The sequence below is a fragment of the Cyrtonyx montezumae genome, unplaced genomic scaffold, assembly GCF_038088225.1.
Source record: "Cyrtonyx montezumae isolate F1298 unplaced genomic scaffold, pur_monq_1.0 scaffold_8, whole genome shotgun sequence".
NCBI classification, from domain to species: Eukaryota; Metazoa; Chordata; class Aves; order Galliformes; family Odontophoridae; genus Cyrtonyx; species Cyrtonyx montezumae.
In genome coordinates, this window is record NW_027072089.1 from 10,187,544 (window position 1) to 10,210,678 (window position 23,135).

The window sequence follows — 23,135 nt, forward strand, 5'->3', positions numbered from 1 at the left end:
TCCGCTGCGCACCCGGCTCCGCGATGTTGGATTTTCTAGCAGAGAATAATCTCTGTGGTCAGGCGGTTCTTCGGATCGTCTCCTGTGGGAATGCCATCATTGCGGAGCTCTTAAGGCTGTCCGAGTTTATCCCTGGGGTTTTCCGGCTGAAGGACAAAGCTGACCAACAGAAGTATGGAGATATCATCTTTGATTTCAGTTACTTTAAGGTAAACCCCTTTCTTCTGATGTTAAGCTTCCCAGCAAAGCGTTGTTGTCCTGGTAGGACGTAAGGGCTAAGAAGAATCCTGACGTATTTTTTACTAACACCCTTCAGAACTGACAGGTAACGTGTTATTGCAACAGTCCCTCTGTACTCAACACCTCTGAGGCCGCATCTTGAGTGCTGCGTTCAATTTTCAGCCCCTCGTTACAAGAAAGATGTTGAAGCCCTGGAGCGGGCCCAGAGAAGGGCAGCAAAGCAGCTGAGGGAGCTGGGATTGCTCGGTCTGAGGAGGCTCAGGGCAGACCTGACTGTGCTCTACAACTGCCTGAAAGGAGGCTGTAGTGGTAGAGGTGAGGGTCAGCCCCTTCTGCAAGGTAACACTGATAGGGCAGAGAGGTTTTTGATAGCATCATGTTGAATCAGGGGAGGTTCAGGTTGAATATTAGGAAAAAAATCTTTCCAGAAAGAGTGGTGAGGTATTGGAACTGGCTGCCCAGGGAGGTGGTGGCATCACTGTCCCTAGAGGTTTTGAAGAACAGGGTAGATGTAGTACTGAGGGACATGGTTTAGTGGGCATGTTGGTGATGGGTTGATGATTGGACTGATGACCTTTGAGGTCTTACCTAACCTAAATAACCTTCTATGACTTGCTATTTGCTTTGTCCTTACCAAATGTTTGCCAGACTAAGGTAGTATCTGGGATGTGCTTGCATGCAAGCACTCTAGTTTTGGTCTATCCTGCATCTTGTGTAGTTCTGGTCGTTCCAAACCTCATCTCACTCAGTTTCAGTGAGGAGAAACAGTCTGGTGAGTTCTCAGGCATCTGAGCAGAATAGAAGTATAACTACATAAAATTATAACTCCTTTCTAGTACTAAAATTCTAAGTATATATGTAGAAGAACAGTCTTTCAGCATGTATGATGAGTCATTTGGCCTGTGAGTTTTGGCAGATACTGATCATATAAGGCTTGAATTGTGGGTTCTCTTCCTTAGATCTCAGATATTATTCCTGAAGTAACTGTAAGTGTTACTTTTCACTGACAGGTTCTGAGCCTGTGCAGTGGGTTGTGTTTTTCAGAGCAGTGTCATGGGCAGCATGCCCATCTTCCTTCAGTTATCTGTAGCTTATTCTTTGCAGCTGTGAAAGCTGCTTCATCCTTTCCTGTGTGACAGTACTGTGATTGTTCACTCACTGGAATTGTCACGTGTGCTGAATCAACAAATAAAAGAGTAGTGAGCAAGAAAAGCCCTTGTTTTCCTTACGTCTTGAGAAAAGCTTGATCTTTGTATCTCCCTCTATTGCAGTATGACTTAGAAGGAGCTACAGAGGCAATGCAGTTTGACTTTAGCTGATTTGTACGTTAAAATTAATGTTAGTAGTACAGCAACATTAGGGAGGAGGAAAACTGACAGGAGCTGTAAATTTTGAGCAGTGACTGAGAGCCTCAGATGCTGGAAACCCAAAGCGTAAATGATTTCATAGATACCTGCAGATGTTTGTTAGAATTTTGTTTTAATTAGTTTTATTTGCACAAATTACTGGAAAAATTAAAAGCAGATATGTATGATTGGGTAAGAAATACAATTATATTGGGAAGTAGAAGATTTTTGAATGTTAGGGATGCGAAGCTATGCTGCTGCTTTTCAGAGTGATTACACCACCACTTTGGGTACATCAGAGTTTTACCGAAAGCATTAACCATTCTTTTGCATTGCTTACATAGAAGAAATCATATTTAAAATCATTGTTAAAAAAAAAAGTGTAAAATTCCTCTTTATGGAATACATTTTCAATCATAAAGTAGTTTGTAAAACTGCTTTAGCAGGAAGGGTTAATTCTGTTGTTACCCTCATGCAGGAAAGTGTGTGGTTGTGTTGTGGACGCAGACTTTGTCTCTAAGCATAAATCCCTTTTTTGTAGGGGCCTGAGGCATGTGAAGGCAAACTGGAAGCAAAACCTGAGTTACTGGATTTAGATGAAGAATTTCGTGAAAACAACATTGAAATTTTGACAAGATTTTATCTGGCTTTTCAGAGTGTACATAAATACATCGTAGATTTAAACAGGTATTGTACCATAAATGCATGTGGAGTTTCTTAAAGACTAGATTTTTGTGGTATTGAAAAACAATATACTAGATACTGGTGGTTTGGTTTTGTTTTTCTTTAGCTTTCTTTGTCATTATTGTCACTATCATTTGGGATTGGAGTTGATGATCTCTAGAGGTCCCTTCTAACCCTTACAATTCTGTGGTTCTGTGATTACTTTATTAAGAACTTAATTCTTCAGTGGAGTTGCCTTAAGTTTACTACTCTTGCCTGCAGATGCAATAGGAGAAGTTCACGTAATAAGAGAAAAAAAATTCCGGAGAACCTTAAGTGTAAGATTTGCTTTTGTTAATGGATTTGTTTGAAAAGATTAGAATTATGTAACATGTAATTTTACTGGACAGCCCATTAGTAAGAAGAAATATTCTGTTCATACAGGTGAACATTCTCTATTTGTAGCTCCACCTTTCAAATTGTACTTTTAACATGTTTCTATGAGGTATTTTGGGGTTAACTTGAAAATATGACATTTCTGCTGTATTTTGCACTTGGGGAGGAGCTTTTCCCTCTCAGTACTTTGTCCTCAGGCTGTTACCCACGTGTCTGTTTATTAAGAGGGTGTTTATTAAGAAGTTGCAGTCTGGTTCACATAGACCATCTAGAAATGAGAGGAGTATTTTGCCCACTGGTTGGCTTTAACTAGGAGTTCCATTCAGCCTCTCATTTTGTAAACTACTATGAAAGCATTTCTTTGCAGCTGCTTGTACTACTGCAGGGGATGTTTTGTTGTCTCTGATGACTTTCAGAGGAATTTGGTCAATTGTGTTCTGAGGAGACTTTTTTGGGGAGTAAAATAGTCAATTACTAACTCTTTGTCATGGTTCTTAGGTATTTAGATGACCTCAATGAGGGAATTTACATTCAGCAAACATTAGAAACAGTTCTCCTTAATGAAGATGGAAAACAACTTTTAGTAAGTATTCAAGAATGTTGTAATAGTAGAAAATGAACTGATAAGTGCAAAACAAGACCAAAAATAAAATTCACCAAGAACGCTGTAATGCTGTGGGTTGCCTTGAGAAGGTCAACAAGCAGAAGTCTACAGCCTGCCATTTCTCACATTGTATTGACTGAGAAGTTGACATTCTGTTAGTTTGTCAGCAATGACTTGTCTTACAGTTTGAAGTAACACTGAATTTCCTTCATTCTTGCTTTTCCCAAACAGTGTGAAGCGCTCTATCTGTATGGAGTCATGCTACTGGTCATTGACCAGAAAATTGAAGGAGAAGTCAGAGAAAGAATGTTGGTTTCCTATTACAGATACAGGTAACCTAGATTGATATTCAGAGGTACTCAGGGCTGAAACAGTGTAGTGTGGTATACTCAGTTCACTGAGTTATTGCACTAAGGTAAATGGAAATATTTGCACTCCTTTGATCCCTGGTAGACTGATAATTCTGCAGAGCTCTCTGGTTATCAGCAGAACTCCTTGCATTAGCTATTGTTGCAAGCGTTACTGCAAAAATGGAGCAAAAGATTTGAAGTTCACTGGCAAACTAAAGCTGTGGCACTGCAGGTGTGAGCTGTGAAGGGTAACAGCTTCACAGATGTGAAGTTCTGGATATCAATATGGCAAATGTATTGCAAGTCAGACTTCGTGTAGTTACAAGGCTAGGTAAGTTGAAGCAGTTGTGAGATTCCAGAGTGGACTGACAGCATCCTTTGTGACAGGTAGAATCTTGAAGGTTTTAAGTGAAAATACTTTTACACATAGTCTAACTGGAAAATGAACTATGCTGTGCCTATGCTGCTTTGCTTGCATTTGTATTTATTCTGTATCTCAATATATAATGGGATTTCAGTAGGAACTGGTATTGGTGTCCTTTGCTGAGAATTGTATTTGTGGGGTGAATGTCCAAAAATCTCCCAGACCTTAGTACCAGAGCTAGGGTGGATGGGACTCTGGGCAGCTGTTAACTGGTGGGTGGCAGCCCACAACAGGGAGCTCACACCCTTGTGATTTAAAGATCCCTTCCAGCCTCAGTTATTTTGTGATCTTATATTTTCTCATAGAGGAAGAACATAGTTACAAGGAAAGTGGAAGGAGGAAATTATTAGGTCACACAGCTCAGTTTTCATTCCTTCCTTCCATAAAACAGTGCTGCCCGATCCTCTGCTGATTCCAATTTAGATGATATCTGTAAATTGCTTCGGAGCACTGGATACTCGAGCCAACCTGGAGCTAGAAGACCTCCAAACTACCCTGAGAGCTACTTCAGCAGGGTGCCCATAAGCGAAACGTTCATCAGCATGGTTATTGGCCGCTTGCGGTCAGACGACATTTATAATCAGGTAAGTTACTGTGAGATAAGAGGGATCTAAAACTGAATGTTAAATGGTTTCTTAGGTCAGGTGCTCGACTATGAAAGCCAGAAACCAGAAAAGTACAGATCGCATAATCACTAATTTGTGGAGGGTGAAAAGCACCTTTTGCAGTCACAAAGTCTGACCTTTCGGTGTAGGAGCAGTGGAACAGTCAAGTAGAACAAACCATACATGGCTGGGCTTTAGATATCTCCAGAGGTAGAGCCTGCAGAACTTCTCTGGGCAACCCCTTCCAGTGTTTGTCTAACTTTGAAATTAAAACAAAACAAGAAAACAAACCACACCTATTTCCTTTAGTGTCTTTAAATGACTGTCCACTCTTTAATAAGACAACTTGATTAAAAGGAAACACATCAGTGACAGGTCTTAACTATATGATTGTATCACTAGGAGAAAACTGAAGCAAAGTATGAATAATAGCTCCTACATTTACAGACTCTTCTAATATAACTCAATTGAGAGAGCTTAGTCATGTGCTTTTGAGCAGTTCATATTTTACATGGACAATCTTATTACTGGAATTAGTGAATCGTGGAGAACTGAAGGTGTATATAGATGCCAGAAAAACAGCATTGGAAAATTATTGAATGATAAAAGAAATGAGCAAAGGCTTAAAAATTAGGGAACATATTGAATGTCTGCTCACAGTCTGAAAGCACATAATAACATTTGAAGGGGAAGTGTTTTTTCAGGTACTGTAATACTTAAGTTTTGCAGAGTTCTAGAAACGGGGAAAAAAAGCATTAAGCACATTGCAAAGAAAGCCCTCTCTGCAACGTAATTTATGCTTTGGTAGGAAACCATCTGGTGTTAGTGAGATGGTGCTCTTGTAAAGTACTTCTTAATCAAGAAATTTTACTTAGAACTGATATTTCATTTCAAAATTAATTGCTGTCTTTATGTTATTGTTTTACGTTCTTAATGAAATTTGTGGTTTCTAACTCATTGCTTACAGTTAATGAAAAACATTAATATAATCATGCTTCCCTTAGAAATTATTAATGTACTTTTTCCAAGTGCAGTACAAAAAATTGAGTACAGTTTGTTTTACAGAAGTACATTATATCTTAAGTTGTTTCCTCCTTTGAAAATTGCAGCTTATTTTTGATGGCAGCAGGCAGAAGCCTCCTGATTTTTCTTACTAGTCTAAACACTTAACCTAATGAAGTTACCAGGCAAGAGTGAACTAGGGTGTTAATAAATAAGTGCAGGACAGTGTTTCCAATGACAAATATTGTGTTATTCAGTATAGTTTTGATGCCAACTGTCAACATTAGGATGAAGGTCTTTTAATATCTTATTATCTGTAAAATAAAATGCTAGTTGCTAATTGGAGTCAGTGGAAATCGGTGGTATTGCCAAATAATTAAATTAGCTGTGTTCTGTTTGTCTCTTTTATTAAATTAATTATTGCTTCTTTGTGAGATGAACTATAACACGCCCAGTCACTATGAAATCCTTATTTTTAGCTCTGCTCTTTCCACATCACCTTAAGCTTCATCCCTCATTTGACTCACGTACAACGCACTAATATTATTGTAACCTGTGGAAGTTGGCAGACATCTCCACAGTCAACTTCTTTAGAATATGTCTGGTAAATACACTGCATGTATAAGCAGCTTACCTGCATATCCTCCTTACCTGGTAGCACACTATGTGCTGTGTGTGTATTGATGTATAGATAGTACTTTTTAATCTGCTTTACAATATTTCTGAGTGGTTTCTGTTGCATTATTTTATCTTGTTTATTTTGGTCTCTGTTCCCAGGTCTCAGCGTATCCATTACCAGAACACCGCAGCACTGCCCTGGCCACTCAGGCTGCTATGCTCTATGTGATACTGTATTTTGATGCTAATATTCTTCACACACAGCAAGCAAAAATGAGAGAGATAGTGGATAAATACTTTCCTGATAATTGGGTAAAAATTAATTTTGTTTTAAAACCGCTCTCTGGGTTTAATATTAGAGAAGTAATGTACCTAATTTTTACTATATATATTAAAAAAAAAAAAAAACAACCAAGAAAGAAAAAGCATAAAACAAGTGTTCCCTGTGTGTCTGTCCTGATTCTTTTCTGGAGCAGTCTTACTTTGTTCAGAATGAAGCACTCTGAGTCAATCCTGGATAAGCAAGGACACCTGCTCTTTAAATATAACAATTATTGTTGTAAATGCTTACATTAGCTGCGTTCTGATACCATCGTGCTAAAGTGCTTCATGGAAAAACGTAGACAGGAAAGTCTGTGTGGCCATCTTCTAGTCCAGCCTTCTCCTCAAAGCAGGGCTAACTTCAGATTTAAATCAGATTGCTCCTGGCCATGTCCAGTAGCGTTCTGAACATATTGAAATAGAATATTCTGCAGCATCTGCAAGCAGTATCTTCCTTCTGTTCAACTGGAATTTCTCTTTTAGCTTGTGACAGTTGCCTCTTGACTCTTTACTTTGCACCTCTGATCTGAGTCTGACTCTGTCTTATCTGTAACTTCCATTTAAGCAGTGGAAGCCTGCGGTCAGACCTCTTAAACCTTCTTTTCTCTAGCGTAAGTAAACCCATCCCCCTTGGCCTCTGCTTTCATAGTGAGTCCCATCCTAGTGGCCTTCTACTCAGTTCATTGCAGTTTGTCCATGCCTGTTGTGTACTGAGGTGCTCAAATATGGGCACGTTACTCTGAATGTGACCTGGTGAGGGCTGATGAGAGGAGTAGTCACTTCCCTCAGTACACTGTCCACAATCTGAATGACGTACACTAGTGTATAATTAGTCTTAATTTTCATAAGCCTGCATGTCTGATTCATGTTCAGTATGCCCACCAGGTTGCTTAGGTCCTTTTCTGAAGAATTCTCACAAAGATGGATACCTAATGATTGAAGGAACTATCAGATTGCTTTCTGAACCGACTAAGCCTCCAATGAGCTTTTCTTCATGTCGTTTCTTACTCTGCAGCAAAGAATATGGCTATCAAAAAAAGCACCTCCTGTTGATGCCTGTAACGTATCACTTTCTAACACTTCTTGTTTTCTGCTTAGGTTATTAGCATTTACATGGGAATCACTGTAAATCTCGCAGAAGCATGGGAACCCTACAAAGCTGCCAAAACTGCCCTCAACTACACACTGGATATTGCAAATGTAAAAGAGCAGGTACATAAACCAGATTTCAATACTTTTAGCAAGATTTCAACCTGTGTAATCATTTTTAGTATTTTTTTAGAGTATAGCATCGTTTGAATTTCATTCAAGAGGAATACTTCTTGTATATAACTGAATTAGAAAAGCTTCAGAGTCTCAGATTCTGGTCCTCCTAGCATTGCTTGTTTCGCTTCCTCTTGTGGTGTTCATTTCCCTGAGAGTTTCAAGGTTGTGACTTAACAGAATAGTTGCTAGTAGTCATCATCATTCAGTATTGGCATATCTTGAGCTAACTGTAGTGTTTTGTCTTTCTTGGATTCTAAAGCAGTTACTTACTTGTTTCTGTTGGTAATGTGGCACACAGCTAGATAGTTTTAGATAATGCCTCCCAAGCATGTATTGGGAATGAGAATACTTTTCTTATCTTGTCCTCATTCAGTTCTGGGGGAGCTCCAGCCACGTTGTACATAGTGCATTCCTTTAGAGACAAGGATTATATTGATGCAAACGTATGTTCTAAGGCAAACAGGTATGCTGCAGTCACTGAGCGAGTACACACTCAGGTGCAGCAGTTTCTCAAAGAGGGCTGTCTAAGGGAAGAGCTGGTGCTGGACAATATTCCCAAACTGCTGAACTGCCTGCGAGACTGCAATGTAGCAATCCGCTGGCTGATGCTTCACACAGCAGACACAGGTAAGACTTGATGCCACACTCTCATTTCAGAGTTGTCAGTCCTGCTACGCTGGCATTTCATCTTGTGTCTCAAAGTTCACTGTGTGCAGTCAGCAAAGTGTCACCTGCTGTATTTTAGCAGTTTGTTGAGCTGTACTTTTGCTGACGTGCTCCCAAAACCATTACCTGAAGTAAAAATGCATGTATTTCCTTAGTATGTGAGATGTGTTGTATTTCCATGCATTTTCTATAACAGCCTTAAGAAATGCTGACCTATGGGCTTCTCAATAAGGAGTGCTAAATTCACACTTAGTTTGCAGAAGCCAGAAAAAGAGTTAATGAAGCCAAAGTACCACAGAAACCTTAACTGTTCTAATGCAAGGTTGTACAGAGTTGATTAAATCCATGTAAATGGAGAATGAGTGGGGACTGACCTACGAGACCAAAGCATTTTTGCTTTCAAGCTATTGAATATAATTTTATTTACAAAGATTGAAAAGTTTGGTTAAATTTTATACTGTTGCCCTTCCTTTTTCAGCTTGTGATCCAAATAACAAACGTCTCCGCCAGATAAAGGATCAAATTCTAACAGACTCTAGGTACAATCCCAAGGTCCTTTTCCAGCTTCTTCTGGATACAGCTCAATTTGAATTCATTTTGAAAGAGGTAATGTTCTAACACCTTCTTCATTGTTTTCCCATGAACAACACAACAGAGCTGAAGGCTGAAGCAGTAGTTGCACATTTATTACACAGAATAGTTAGAAGGAATTAATTATTTTCATTTCACTGTGGGCTTTCTATAGAGAGCTGCAAATGTCTGATAACTTTTCAGTCTTCTCAGTAATTGGCAGTTTTTATTGCCCTCAGTCTTAGTATTCATTGAGAACTTTGCATGAGCATCTTGATGGTAAGCATACTCCACTCAGTGTATCATTTTTCAGCTTCCAATACTTCTTTTTTCAGGCTCTTTTTTTTTTTTTTTGTATGTTGAGGTTAAACTGCAAGGAGAACTCTCAGACCTATGTATGAATTTATGCCTTCTGTAAAACAAACATCAGCAATCTGGTGCTAATTGGTCAGATATCAGAGAGTATGTTTAACTTTAATTACACGCTCTTCTGAATAGAGTGTCTCTGTGTAGGCTGAGATGATTATGTGAAGTGTAAATCAACGTTAGATCAGTCTTCTAGCATCTGTAAATAAAAAGAAGGGTTCAGGATATTTGTGTAACTGACTGAAACCCAACAGTATCTGTGTGTGTGTATGTATTCTGTTTATTTCTGTCACAGTATGTACCTCTCACCGGCTGTATTTCACAATGCTTTTAACTTTGTGTTTAATATTCTGCTAAGATCTTGAAGTTATGCAGTGCTCCCTGTAAGTTTGTTCCGTCCGTTTTGAGTATTGTATTTCATTTCATATTTTTTAGTGTGTTGTCTTGCCAGTTTCATAAACCAAATGCTTTGTTATCAATAGATGTTCAAGCAAATGCTGTCAGAAAAACAAGCAAAGTGGGAGAATTACAAAAAAGAGGGATCTGAAAGGATGACTGAGCTTGCTGATGTCTTTTCAGGAGTCAAGCCTCTGACAAGAGTAGAGAAAAATGGTAACTGCTGAGAACTGAACTGATGGGGGAGGGAAAGAAGTAATTTTGTTTTCTGTTTCTAAGCTAATAGTGAAAGAAAATAGATGAGCTTAATACTGATAATACAAAAAAATTTAATGTAGATTAAATTAGATTTACACAGATTCCACAGAGGTCTCTTACGTGTTGTCTTGCTTGGGTTTATTGTCTGTATTCCATAGGTAAGCCTTGGTTAGGATCCTAATATTTAGATGGCTGTATTTTTCAGTATGTTTTTTATCACTTCGTTTAGAGGTGCCAGGTAAAGTCATGAAATACCATTTCACTTTTCCGTATGCAATAGAGTTCATGTTATTGTACTTGATGTAAAAAGGAGTGGAAAGATCATTTCCATTAAATATGGGGATACTTCAAGTTTTCTTCTCATTCTTTTTCTAGTGCTAACCTGGATTTCTATTGCATTAGTGTTTTTTTTCAAACTTTCTTTTATTTCTATACTGAATTTTTGAGATTCTGTAAGGAAACTACCTAAAAGCACGAGTCTGTATTTCCAAATTTCTTGCTGTGTTCTTGAAATATCTTTTTTTTTCTTCCCCCAGTTGGTGTAACTAAGGATATTAGATCACTGTTTAATTTCACAGAATCACAGTATTGTAGGGGCTGGAAAGGACCCCTAGGGATCATTGAGTCCAACCCCCTGCCAAAGCAGCTCCCTGGGCCAACTGGATAAAGCATCAGTGTAAGGGGTGCTTGTAGTTGAAACACAGAAATTGCAGCTGTCAAGGCAGTTGACATTATAAAGCCATTTATAAAACACAAATTCATGATTTGAAAGACTTCTTTGATAGGCTTTATAATGCCAAATGGTTTTTATAATTGCTTTTTAATGTTGTGTGACATTCACCTGGGCATTTGCTCCTCTGAAAGTGTATGCACTGAAAGGATAGTAACGTAAAAAGAGAGAGGAACACTTCGTAAATAATTTCCTTCATGTATAACAATGAGGAATTTTTGGTTTTGTTTTCTCGAGGGGGTTTTCTGCTGAGTTGTTGTGTTTTTTTGGGTTGTTGGTTTGTTGGGTTTTTTTTGGTACTGTCCAACAAGTTCCTTGTATCTTTATTGCTTACCATCAATGGAAAGATTTAATTGATTTTCTTTTTTCTTCTTGTTCTTTCATAGAAAATCTTCAGGCTTGGTTCAGAGAAATCTCCAAGCAGATAATGTCTCTCAACTATGACGATTCCACTGCAGCAGGCAGAAAAACTGTGCAGCTCATACAGGCACTGGAGGAGGTATGGCAAAGACATTTTAAGATAAATGATGATTTACGGAACAGATCTTCATTTTAATAATAGGTTAAGTCTGAGTGTGTTTGCAGTTTTGTATATATTGTCATCAGAACTTGCCCATGGACCTCATGATTGTAAAATAAGGATACAGCATGTAGAATCATGCCACCTGCAGCTCAGCATTAGTGGGGATTTCTGGAGAAATGAATTCAGTACAGAATATTATTTGTCACTATTGCTGATTTTTAGGGAAATTCTGAGATTCACCTGAAGCTGGAGAGGGTAATTTTGAAGACAGAATGAAAATACCATAATTTGTTGCATGCATGTTATTTCTCCTTCTAGGTTATAACAGAATCCCAGTGCATTTCCTACAGTAACTTCATGAAATTTCTTATTGAGCACACTCTAAAGTAGGCCAGGGTTTAAGTGTACTACTGTATCACTGTCTGAAGAGGTGCCAGGTTAATGATTCTATTTGTTTTGCTGTCTGTAAAGATGAATGGACCAAAGGGGGAATTTTTGTTGCTGTTTTGTTTGTGAATGCAGGTCCAAGAGTTTCACCAGCTGGAAACTAATCTACAAGTTTGCCAGTTTCTGGCTGACACCCGCAAATTTCTGCATCAGATGATCCGAACCATCAACATCAAAGAAGAGGTCTTGATCACCATGCAGATAGTTGGCGACCTTTCTTATGCTTGGCAGCTAATTGACAGGTATCCCTGCAGGAGGCATTTCTTCCAAGTCATTGGTGGTGAAACTGTCAGGAAGTAATGCATGTAAATGTTCTTAATACTATAGCACAGTGAAACTCAGTGATCATTGCAGGTCCCTTCTGGATGACACTATTCTATTCTAAACTCTCCAATTCAAGAAGTATTCTTAAGGTCTTGCTCTGTGAATTGATGTGAATATATTTAACTCTTATCAACTTGAATAAGAGCTAACAGCTGTGCTTGTCATATTCTGAGCTGCAGGTCAAGTTTCTACCCTGGTCTGACTACAACAGTTTTGTTAAGTTTCTGTCTCCAGCCTTTAGTCTGACTAGGTGTCCCCTAAAATACAAGAGTTCTCATTTCAACCAGAAACAGACAGGGAAAGAAAAACTTTTACAGAGCTTCTTTTCCGTAGTGTGATTTTTGCTAAGCTGCTATTTCATTATGTATCCCTGATGTCACTGTCTTTTGCCTCCATCTCCCCCATCTTACTTTTTTTTTTCCTAGCTGGTAGCTTTTCAGATCAAAATCTTCTGTTAGTGAAGTTCCATGGATCTCCCATGCCATTTCTGGATTGCACTGTTGCTAGTGAAAAATCAGTTGAAAATAGTTTCAGGGAAGGAACTGATTTGTTTTCTTTGTTTCCTATCCAGCTTTACATCTATTATGCAGGAAAGCATAAGAGTCAGTCCATCTATGGTAACTAAACTCAGAGCTACTTTTTTAAAGGTAAGTATGAGGGTATATGAAGGTACTGTAACCCTGCAGGTCAACCAACGTGTTTGTTAATTAGGCCTTATGACTACAAAGTCACAAGTACTACAAAGCATTATTTTACCACTGTTTTCTAGCTTTTATAGAATAAAATTGCTGAATTAACTGTAGTTCAGTTTCACTAAAGATAAAACCAAGTTATGTATGCTCTTTCTATACAGTCAGTAACATTGCTGCTGTTAGACAAAATAGTCTCATCATCAGACATTGACACATTACAGTTACTTGCTGCTGACATCACATCCAAAGATTGAATTTTCTGCATATGTACCAGAGGAAACTGAAGATAGATTGGTTGCACCGTTTTTCTGTTATGGTGAAGATTTGGCATCAAATAAAAATTCAAATCCCTATTGTCTATAGGGATAAGAATGAAAAATAGCATGGGGAGGGGAGAGTAAAATCACAGGAAAAAATAGCTCACACAGCTGATAAAATGAGGAAAAATAAATGCAGGGAATGTGGCTTAGTAGACTGAACTTTCTGAAGTTGTAATAAAACACTGCTGTTTAGGAAGAGTGTAGTACTTTGAGTTGTAGTTTAAGAGCCCGAGTGAAAGAGCTGAGTCATTTAGTTCTTATTAGAAAAGCAGACATGAAGTTGAAATGTTCACTTTGTTTCTAGCTGGCTTCTGCCCTTGACCTGCCGCTTCTCCGAATCAATCAAGCAAACAGTCCTGATCTTCTCAGTGTATCACAGTATTATTCTGGAGAGCTGGTTTCCTATGTAAGAAAGGTAGGCGTGTGAAGAGATGTTGTTGTCATGTTCTATAATTAGTTTTCCACAATTTATAAATAGAAAAAAGTAATGTGGTGACTGTTTATCTTTCTTTTTTGAAGGTTCTGCAGATAATTCCCGAGAGCATGTTTACTTCTCTTCTCAAAATAATAAAGCTTCAGACCCATGATATCATTGAAGTTCCTACTCGCCTGGATAAGGATAAGCTACGAGATTATGCTCAGCTTGGACCACGATACGAGGTGCAGTTAAAACAGGGATTTCTTAAAAATGTTATGTGGGGTAGCCGACTTCAGCCTAAATTTAAATAGGTACAGCTTCATGGAGTTACACCTTTAAAAGTGAAATAGGGTGTGTTGATTAAGAATTAAAGTTGATGAGTGATATTAAATGAGAATACCGTAGTTTTCCTGAAGACATACAAGTAATTTTCCTTCTGTTTGTAGAAGTCTTAACTTTTGATCTTGTAGAGAAGGAGAGGAAAACTAAACCTATTTGTAAACGAGTATGAAGTTTTGGTGCTGAATAGACCAACAACCCAAGTATAAAATGGAGCCATCACACTTTGGAATGTGTGTTCCAGGAGAGGGAGGAAGTTAGAGTGAATAAACCAGCAGGGTTAAGCTTTTTCAAGTATGATTACAAAGCAAGAGCATGTTGGTTTCATCAGATGAATCATAGAATCACCAAGGCTGGAAAAGACCTACAAGATCATCCAGTCCAACCATCCACCTATCACCAGTAGTTCTCACTAAACCACGTCCCTCAACACACCTAAACATTCCTTGAGTACCTCCAGGGTGGGTGATTCCACCACCTCCCTGAAGAAGTTGCTGTTGCTATTGTGGCTATGTGATGTCTTCTGCACTGTTGTCAAGAATATTATGAGGAGCAGAAAAAACTGAGTAGGCCAGTCGTTCTCCTGAATAATATACCTTCTGGTTCTCCGATTGTCAGCTAGAATGCCATCTTTTTCCAACAGTCTTTCTCAAAGCATGCTCTTGTTACAAGTTTTAAATGAACAGACTTGTTTCTAATTAAACTGACGCTCAGATCTGAACAGTAGGTTTTCAATTGCCCATTAAACTCTGTAAAGAAAGCTTGCTGGGGGAAGGGAGAGCAGGGATGCAGGAGTCAGTATTCTGTAATATTCTTTTACTTTCAAGGAAGGAGAGGAATGACTACTTGCCTTGCATGAATCTTCTCACTTGTGACCTCTGTAGGACTGCATTGTTTTTATTCTACACTGTAAATGTCAATAAAAGGCTTGTCTGAACTCTGAGCACGAAGATGCCTACATAATAATTTAAAACTAAGCAAAGATGCTGCTGTGTTTTGTCAGTGGGAATATTGAAGTGGATTCATTGCTAGCAAGAGGTTTTACAGCTACTTCAAGATGTGTCTCTAGGCTGCTCAGAGGTACTGATTTGATGTTTTATACGTGTGATACAGCAAGCCATGTCTTTTCTGCCATAGTCTGTGTAAAGCCTCTGAGTAGTACCTGCTCTCTCCTACTGGTAACACACCTACATTAATCTAATGAAAAGAAATATCATTATTGTATGATAAGACTAGAACAGGGTGTAACGCTGGAAGTTCATCAATGCAAATCACATACACTTAAAGGCAGATACCACTGGAGAAGATGTGTATCTTTCTAGAGTGATTATCTGTTAAATTGCTTCAATAACTTGTGTCTTCTTTTTCAATTAAAGGTTGCCAAGCTAACGCATGCAATTTCAATTTTCACTGAAGGTATCCTCATGATGAAAACTACTTTAGTTGGTATTATCAAGGTAATGTTCTGTTATTTAGGTTAGAAAAAGTCACTTGGTGACAATTAGTATTTCAGTGCAAATACTTCAGCATGTTAAGCAAGACATAGATAGAAGATATTTATTAAAAAAGAAAAGAAATCCAAGAAAAAATGAGCTTGCATACAGACTTTGAAAGGGATGGTTAAGAAGCTGCAGTTCTCCTTGTAAAGAGGTTGATCAACCTTAGCTGATCTTTCTTTTTTTTCTATTGGGAATATGCATGTAAGCTTTTCTGAAGAGCTGCTTCTTCCATTGGTGAAGGCTGCTCTTTCTGTATCTTTCAGGTCTTCAGAAGAGATCATTCTTGAAGCAATATGCAGTTCTTAGTACACTCTTGTTTTTATAGTTGTACGGCATTCTTAATGGATCAGTAACAAAGCTTGAATATGGGAACAACAAGCCTTTGTTATTCAACTTAAAGGAATTGTTTGTTATCTTACAGAAATACCTTAAGTATTTATCCTCTGGACAAGCAGCTGATGGGAAAGAGTGTCTGTGAGCACTGCTTTCCTATTACAAAGTCAATATTTAATCTCTTTCTTGGTAAACCTAATATCCTTTCATATTTTTGATACCTTTCAGATTTTCAGAAAAAAAAAATGTTTTTCTGTTTAGGTGGACCCAAAACAGTTACTAGAGGATGGAATAAGGAAGGAGCTAGTAAAACGAGTAGCTCTGGCTCTTCACAGGGGACTCATCTTCAACCCCAGAGCCAAGGTGTGTCACAGCTTGGTGTTATTTGAATTTGTGTGGCAACTCTTTTATTGTACTACCTTAATTCTTAATTTTCTGTGTAGATTTCCTTCACATAAAAAGATAAATTTCTGAGCTTTTTAAAGGTTATTTGATGTGCCTCATTAGATGTTAAAATTAGTGTATAGACCAATAAGAGTGCACAGAATTGGAAATCCTATTTTTGTTCTGCTCCGAGGGTCCTGTGAATTATGAATTCACAGTTCTGACCTTGTGGTGATTTGTGGCATCATGTGAGATACACACACATATATATATGTAAATGAGCCAGGTAAAGAATTCAAAAAGAAAAACGTAGACAAAGGATTATGACTCCTTGCTTTGTTCCTGTCCAAATTGTTAAATGTGTCCCTAGATCAATCAGTAGTACCACAGAGTCCTACAAGAAAAGTTATAAAATATTTTTCCTCCCGTTTCTAAGAACCACCACTTGAAATGTCAGACAACCTATGACACAGTGCTTTTTTTACTTCTGGCTGGAACGTAGTGAAAGTACAAAGAGACTGTGGCTCAAAAAGCCATTTAGAGTTCTTGTATATTTTCTTTGTATTGCTCAACATTTTACTTTTGTCTTTTCTCCTTAGCCAAGTGAACTGATGCCCAAACTGAAAGAAATGGCGGCAACGATGGATGGATTCCATCGATCGTTTGAATATATCCAGGATTATGTCAACATATATGGTTTAAAAATTTGGCAAGAGGAAGTGTCTCGTATTATTAACTACAATGTGGAACAGGAGTGCAACAACTTCTTAAGAACAAAGGTGCTAGTCAAGAATAAAAAGTCAGTAAATGCTTTTACGTTGGGATGTTGAAGTTTGAGTGGTGGAACAGTTGTAGTCCATCATGCACAGTCCATATAGGTGTCTTCTACTGAACAAGTTATCTACCATGAAAATTATCTGCCCTGGCTTTTTAATGATTTCAGCAATTTCAGCATCCTTAGTGAATTAGTTATATATATATATATATATATATATATATATATATATATATATATATATATATATAAGAGTAAAACATCCCCAAAAAAGTGTTCTAATATCTTCTGTCAGTGAGTGATATCCTTTCTCCCTTCCTGAAAGGAAATGGAAGATAACTAGAGAATCACTCTTCTGTATAACTGTAGTTAGCCACCTCCATGCAGGCTTAGATTGCAGTAATGGCCAGATCTTGTGATATTTCACAAGTAGAGGAGTGAATAGATTTCCATTTAGCTAACAAAGTAGCAGACAGTTTACCACAGAAAGGAGCAGATGAAACTCTTGCTAGGAGTGGAGGTGGGTTTCTGGACCTTCACACTTAGAGCTGCTTGCCCTTTGTCATAGGACTCATTCTTCTCTTTATGGTGTTCTGCTATGTATGACCTACTGTGTTGTATTTGTTGTACTACTTTAAGTTAAACAAAACAATCTGGAGAGCAAAGTAAAACTGTGCAAAGGTAACACTGTAAATTTGTTTTTCAGATTCAAGACTGGCAAAGCATATACCAATCTACTCATATTCCTATACCAAAATTCACACCTGTAGATGAATCTGTAACATTTATTGGTCGTCTCTGTAGAGAAATCCTGAGGATCACAGACCCAAGGTAAGTACTGTGTGTCACCAGCTGTATACAAAACACGGTTGTGTACAACTCTTGCACAGAGAGAACTTTCTAATATCTGCCCAAATAAGATAACTCATTACTCATGTTGTCACAGAAACTGTCCTCGGCTTATTCTGAAATACCTCACTTCCTTAACTTTTCCTTAGAACCACTTGTTACATTGACCAGATGAACACCTGGTATGATATCAAAACTCATCAGGAAGTAACCAGTAGTCGTCTCTTCTCGGAGATACAAGATACTTTGGGTACCTTTGGTCTCAACGGTTTAGACAGACTGCTGTGCTTCATGATTGTAAAGGAGCTGCAGGTAATAGCTGAACTTCAGTTTCTCCAGATTGCGTTGCTTTTATTGCTTAGCGACTTTGCTACTGAAATAAAAATTCTGTTGACTTTTGAAAGATAAATTGAAATCAAAAGCGTTTGAAAAACTTGCTTTCAAACCCAAAGGTTGCAGATAGAAGACTTGTTCCTCTGGAGCTGTGTGACACAGTGCCTCTCAAGCATACAGTTTCTGTGTGTGCTTAACAGTTGTCATCGGGTCAGCTTTTATTTTTCTATATAGATATCAACAAGATCAGATTGTTTGAGTCCACTATGATGTAAATAAGGTGTCAGTTCTATGCAGTTGACCCATATTGCCTGAGAGCGTAAGCAAGTCTTCCTTTGAAAAATGTAGTCCTAGTCTGGTTAAAGATTTTAAGTCAAATGAAGTATTTGTGAAGAGTTCCTGCATGACAGTTGAATACGCAGTTGTTTGTGGTGGGCATGTGTATTGAGGAGGTGAATCTAATTGTCCAAACTCTGATGAGTGTAATTCAGAAAAGCAAGAAGTCCTTCTGCAGGGTTCTCTAACTTTTCACCTGTGGAAGTACTCTCTCCTTGCTTCTGCTCGAGCAGCAAAGACTGATGTTGAGAATGTGGTTGTACCACCAACATCAAGTGTAGTGTACATGTGTGAGGACTTCACTTGTCTTTCCTTTATTTAGAATTTCCTCAGTATGTTCCAGAAAAATATATTACGAGACAGAACAGTTCAGGATACGTTAAAAGCACTTATGAATGCTGTCAGTCCTCTCAAAGGAATTATAGGTGAGTGCTTTCTGGTTAAGATGGAAGAAAGCTGTTGTCTCAGTACACTTGCATTTATTATTTTTTTCCCCTCTTCATATCTTTTTTTTCATCTTAGCAAATTCAAACAAGGTTTACTCTGCAGCAATTGCAAAAACTCTGAAGATCTGGACAGCATATTTAGACTCCATAATGAAGGTAGGCTTACACTGTTTACTGATGCAGAGTCCACTCCAAGCTTATACTTCAGACTGCTTGTTTTTTGTCGATAGAGTTCTGTAACACTACAAATGAAGCATGACTGGATTTGTGAGAGCTCCTAAGCTCTGGTTATATACACAGCCTAAAGTCCATAAACTCTCCACGGTGCAGTGGGAATGTAAAAGTGCTAAGGCTGAAGTTTTGAGCAGTAGTGTGTCCTGGACGTGCCACGTTCACACAGAAGGCAGTCGAACATGCTGGAGATTTAAATGAGCTGTCTCACTAATGTCTGTTTATCTTCCATTTGTAATGATTCTCTTTCCAAGTGCCACAAATATTTGTTTGTGCTATTGAAAAGATCAGGGAAAGAAAGGGAATGAGATGTAATGAGGACTTCACGTAATCTATTTTATTGTAAACTGTACGTTGTTACTCTTTTCCCTTAGTTTAAATTTCTTCTTCCCCCATTGCATCTGATAAAACACACAGCTTTTCCATTTCTGTTTGCACAAACAGGTTGGTCAGATGCAGATCTTAAGACGGCAGATTACCAACGAGTTGAATTACTCGTGCAGGTTTGACTCCAAGCACTTGGCTGCTGCGCTGGAGAATCTCAACAAGTAAGAAGTAATGTGTGCTGAAGGGCTGCATGTTTTACTGCAGTGTTGTTACTCGAATTGTTGTTAGCTCAACCACTCCCAAAATCTCTAACATGGAAAAATATGGAGTCTGGCTGGATTTGGGTTCTTGTGGATGAGTATTTGAATTTGAACCCAGTAGAGAATAGGAGTTGGGCTGGAAGAGACCCTAAGGGTCATCAGGTTCCAACCCACTCTGCCGTGGGCAGGAGACCTTCACCAGCCCAAGCCTCAGCTAACCTGGCCTTGAATACCTCCAGGGCTGGGGTGTATACAGCATCTCTGTGCAGCCTGCTTCAGTACCTCACCGCCCCCTGTGTAAAGAGTTTCTTCTTAACATCTAATCCAAAGCTACCTCCTTTTAGCTTGATGCCAGTACCACTTGTTCTGTCACTGCGTTCTCTAATGCAGTCCCTGTGTAGTTGTATTAGTGTGAGGTTTATTTCTGGATAGTTCAAGTATTTAATGCACTTAATTTATTTTTCTTTTAGAGCCATACTGGCTGATATAGAAGCACATTATCAGAATCCATCACTACCTTATCCTAAAGAAGACAACACTCTTCTGTATGAAATCACAGCTTATCTGGAAGCAGCTGGCATTCACAATCCATTAAATAAGGTCAGACTGGCATTTGCGTGCTTGATGCAATTTGCTTTCTTCTTTCACGTGTTATTCATTGAGGGGGAACATGTTATGGAAAACCTGTGCCCTTTTTATTTTTCCTCTCCTCAGATCTACATCACAACAAAACGTCTGCCGTATTTTCCCACTGTCAACTTCCTGTTTCTGATTTCACAGTTTCCAAAACTTCAGTACAGCAAAAATTTAGGTATCGTATGAGTTGTTTACTGCTTGTCTAAATCTAATACAAGCCTCTGTGAACCTGTCTGCCAACTCCCCCCCAGCTTTATTGTTCAGCGTGATGTCATGTGGTGTGCAGTATCCCTCTGGCCCATTTGGGTCGCTGTTCAGGCCCCATCCCTTCTCAGCTCCCTGTGCCCCCAGCTCCTTGCTGGCAGGGCAGTGTGGGAAGCTGAAGCATCCTTGACTCAGTGTAAGCACTGTTCTGCAGCGACAAAAACATCGGTGTTGTCAATATTATTCTTGTCCTAAATACATAGCACAGCACCATGCCAGCTACTAGGAGGAAAGCTAACTCCATCCTAGCTGAAACCAGAACTTACTAGAGCAAAATGAAGCAGAGTAGGAAACAACATCCAGACTTCTGACTTTGCCATTCCATCCCATGCCTCAGTTAATGTCACTTGCCATTTGCTGTGAGAGAAATACGTAATACATGTTTGCCTCTACCCAAAGAATATGTTGTTTTACAGACACATGGTTTGGGGTTTTTCTTTCTGTGCAGGAGTGGTGTGCAGGCGGCCAGCTGATCAGATCGACTGGCTTCCCTTGGTGCTGGGGCTCCTCACCTTGCTGAAACAGTTCCACTCGAGGTACACAGAGCAGTTTCTGACTCTGATCGGTCAGTTCATCCGCTCAACGATGGAACAGTGCACGAGGTATCCGCGTTTCCCTCTTCCTATGTATCACCTCCATTAAGGGCTTCACTGCTTTTTCAGAGTGCTGTTTTCCTTTTTTCCTTAGTAAAGTCCATTTGACTTAAGACCGAAGTGTGTCTCATCCTGTAATGGATCACGTAGTACAAAACGGAGAAGTATTATTTGAATCTTGGTGTTTTTGTAGATTGTTATGCAAGTAGCTGACCAGTTGGTAAGACATGCTCTCCATGTTTGCTTAACATTAGCCAGAAGATACCAGAGATGCCTGCTGATGTAGTGGCTGCCCTCATGTTCCTGGAGGATTACATTCGCTACACGAAATTACCAAGAAAGGTAGGAATAAATGCCCTGTCTTCTGTCACAGCACTGGGTGTGCTGGCTCCGCTGAGCTGAAGTGGAGCTCTACATCGGTGGTTTTAAACTAAGACAGGAGATTCAGGTTAGATGTTAGGAGGAATTTTTTCACTCGGAGGGTGGTGGAACTGGAACAGCTTGCCCAGAGAGGTTGTGGATGCCCCATCCCTGGAGGCATTCAAGGCAAGGCTGGATGTGGCTCTGTGCAGCCTGCTCTAGTGACTGGAGACCCTGCCCATAGCAGGGGGGTTGAAACTAGAGGATCTTTGAGGTCCTTTTCAACCCAGACCATTCTATGATCTGAAGACAGTGGCTCAAAGAGAATTCAGAATACTGGGGAATGGCCATATGAGGTGTTAACAGATGAGCAGCCAGTGGTAGAATAGTTTCTATACCAACTTGAATCTGCCTGGATTCTTCCCAGACTGTTCAACTGCTATTTGCTGCATATTTTCTTCTCTCCCTTCATTTCCATTTTTAGATACCAAAGAATAAAAAAAAATTTAAAAAAAGGCTCTGATCAGGTATTCTAAATAACAAGTGTCGCTTCTGTTTGGAAGGACACTTGTACACATTCTTTTCTACCTGGAGCCCTGTTCAGGGACATTAAACTCGGTTTGTGCTGCAGCTGCATGCCAGCAGTCCAATCACTCATGCCATCTCTAGAACGTGGCATCATCTGTAAATGAGTATCTGTATCTGAAGTGATGGACTCTCTAGGAATGTCCAAAAAGCAATCCTTACCCTTTTCAGATGCTCTGACAGGAATGGGTCAAAATGCATTTTTTTTGAGCTCTGTGCAGCTTTTGTTACTTCTGTACTTGCTTTCCTTTCAGGAAAGGGAAAGACGCTGCAGAGTTAAATAACAAGGCTCAGCAATATACTAAGTCTAGGGCTGAGAGCTGTTTAGAAAGTGAATCTCCAGCCCTTCATTTCCTTGCCTTGCCTTCCTTCTGCAGCTTCTGCATTTTACAGGCAAGGGAAGTTCTGAAAGCCTGTGCTTATAGAGAGACTTAACCTTAATCTTAGGAAGTTCAACGTGCTGCGGTAATTGAGCGACTCCTTTTCTGTAGGTCGTTGAAGCACACGTGCCTAGCTTCATCTTTGATGAATTCAGAACTGTTCTGTGAATACGGCAAAGGACCAAAGCCCAAACACAGGACTGGGGCTGAGAACTGCCATTTTGCTGTGCTTTGAGGCAGTACCTACAGCTGTCCCCACAGCTCGCCTCTATCATTCGTGCTTCTTTCAATCTTGCCATGATGTGCGAAGAATCTCAGCTCTGCAGTGTACATCCTGTACTGCACCTTATAAATGTTGTATGTAATAGTTGACATATAAAAATCATCTAGTTTTTTGTTCTGAATAACTGTGGAAACTGGACTTTTGTATCACGATGCAATTGGAAATAAAGGTATTGAAACAGTGGGTGGGAATGGTGGTTCCCTCCTCCTACCCCTCCTCTGCCTTCAGCTGAAGCAGGCACCAAACACATGCCCAGAACAGTCACTCCTCGCACGCAACTCACCACCACACGCCTGCAGGTGGAGAATAAAACCCACCAGCTCCAGATGATCTCTGCACACATCAATAATCTCAGCTGGAAGAGCACACTGTGCTGC

At 39.2% G+C, this 23,135-nt stretch overlaps 1 protein-coding gene across 1 annotated transcript; it reads left to right on the forward strand.

Annotated features, from left to right (window-relative positions):
• The first annotated feature begins 8 nt into the window (after positions 1-8).
• On the forward strand, positions 9-22,683 carry WASHC5 (WASH complex subunit 5). Its single transcript, XM_065753340.1, has 28 exons — positions 9-209; positions 2,128-2,273; positions 3,144-3,228; positions 3,481-3,581; positions 4,415-4,607; positions 6,408-6,560; positions 7,668-7,781; positions 8,291-8,462; positions 8,980-9,107; positions 9,920-10,049; positions 11,208-11,320; positions 11,867-12,033; positions 12,687-12,762; positions 13,432-13,542; positions 13,647-13,787; positions 15,261-15,341; positions 15,978-16,079; positions 16,700-16,879; positions 17,582-17,706; positions 17,874-18,036; positions 18,716-18,818; positions 18,916-18,995; positions 19,515-19,618; positions 20,128-20,257; positions 20,372-20,468; positions 21,006-21,159; positions 21,405-21,492; positions 22,587-22,683. Exons 1-28 carry the CDS (start codon positions 24-26, stop codon positions 22,641-22,643), a joined length of 3,480 nt encoding a protein of 1,159 aa, XP_065609412.1. The 5' UTR covers positions 9-23; the 3' UTR covers positions 22,644-22,683.
• The last annotated feature ends 452 nt before the right edge of the window (positions 22,684-23,135 follow it).

What these genes read in the sequence shown, in the direction of transcription:
- WASHC5 (XM_065753340.1), top strand. Translation starts at nt 24, where the DNA reads ATGTTGGATTTTCTAGCAGAGAATAATCTCTGTGGTCAGGCGGTTCTT. An exon ending in GCTTCACACAGCAGACACAG is followed by an intron (nt 8,463 to 8,979) that starts GTAAGACTTGAT and finishes TTCCTTTTTCAG; the next exon opens with CTTGTGATCCAAATAACAAA. An exon ending in CTTTAGTTGGTATTATCAAG is followed by an intron (nt 15,342 to 15,977) that starts GTAATGTTCTGT and finishes TTTTCTGTTTAG; the next exon opens with GTGGACCCAAAACAGTTACT.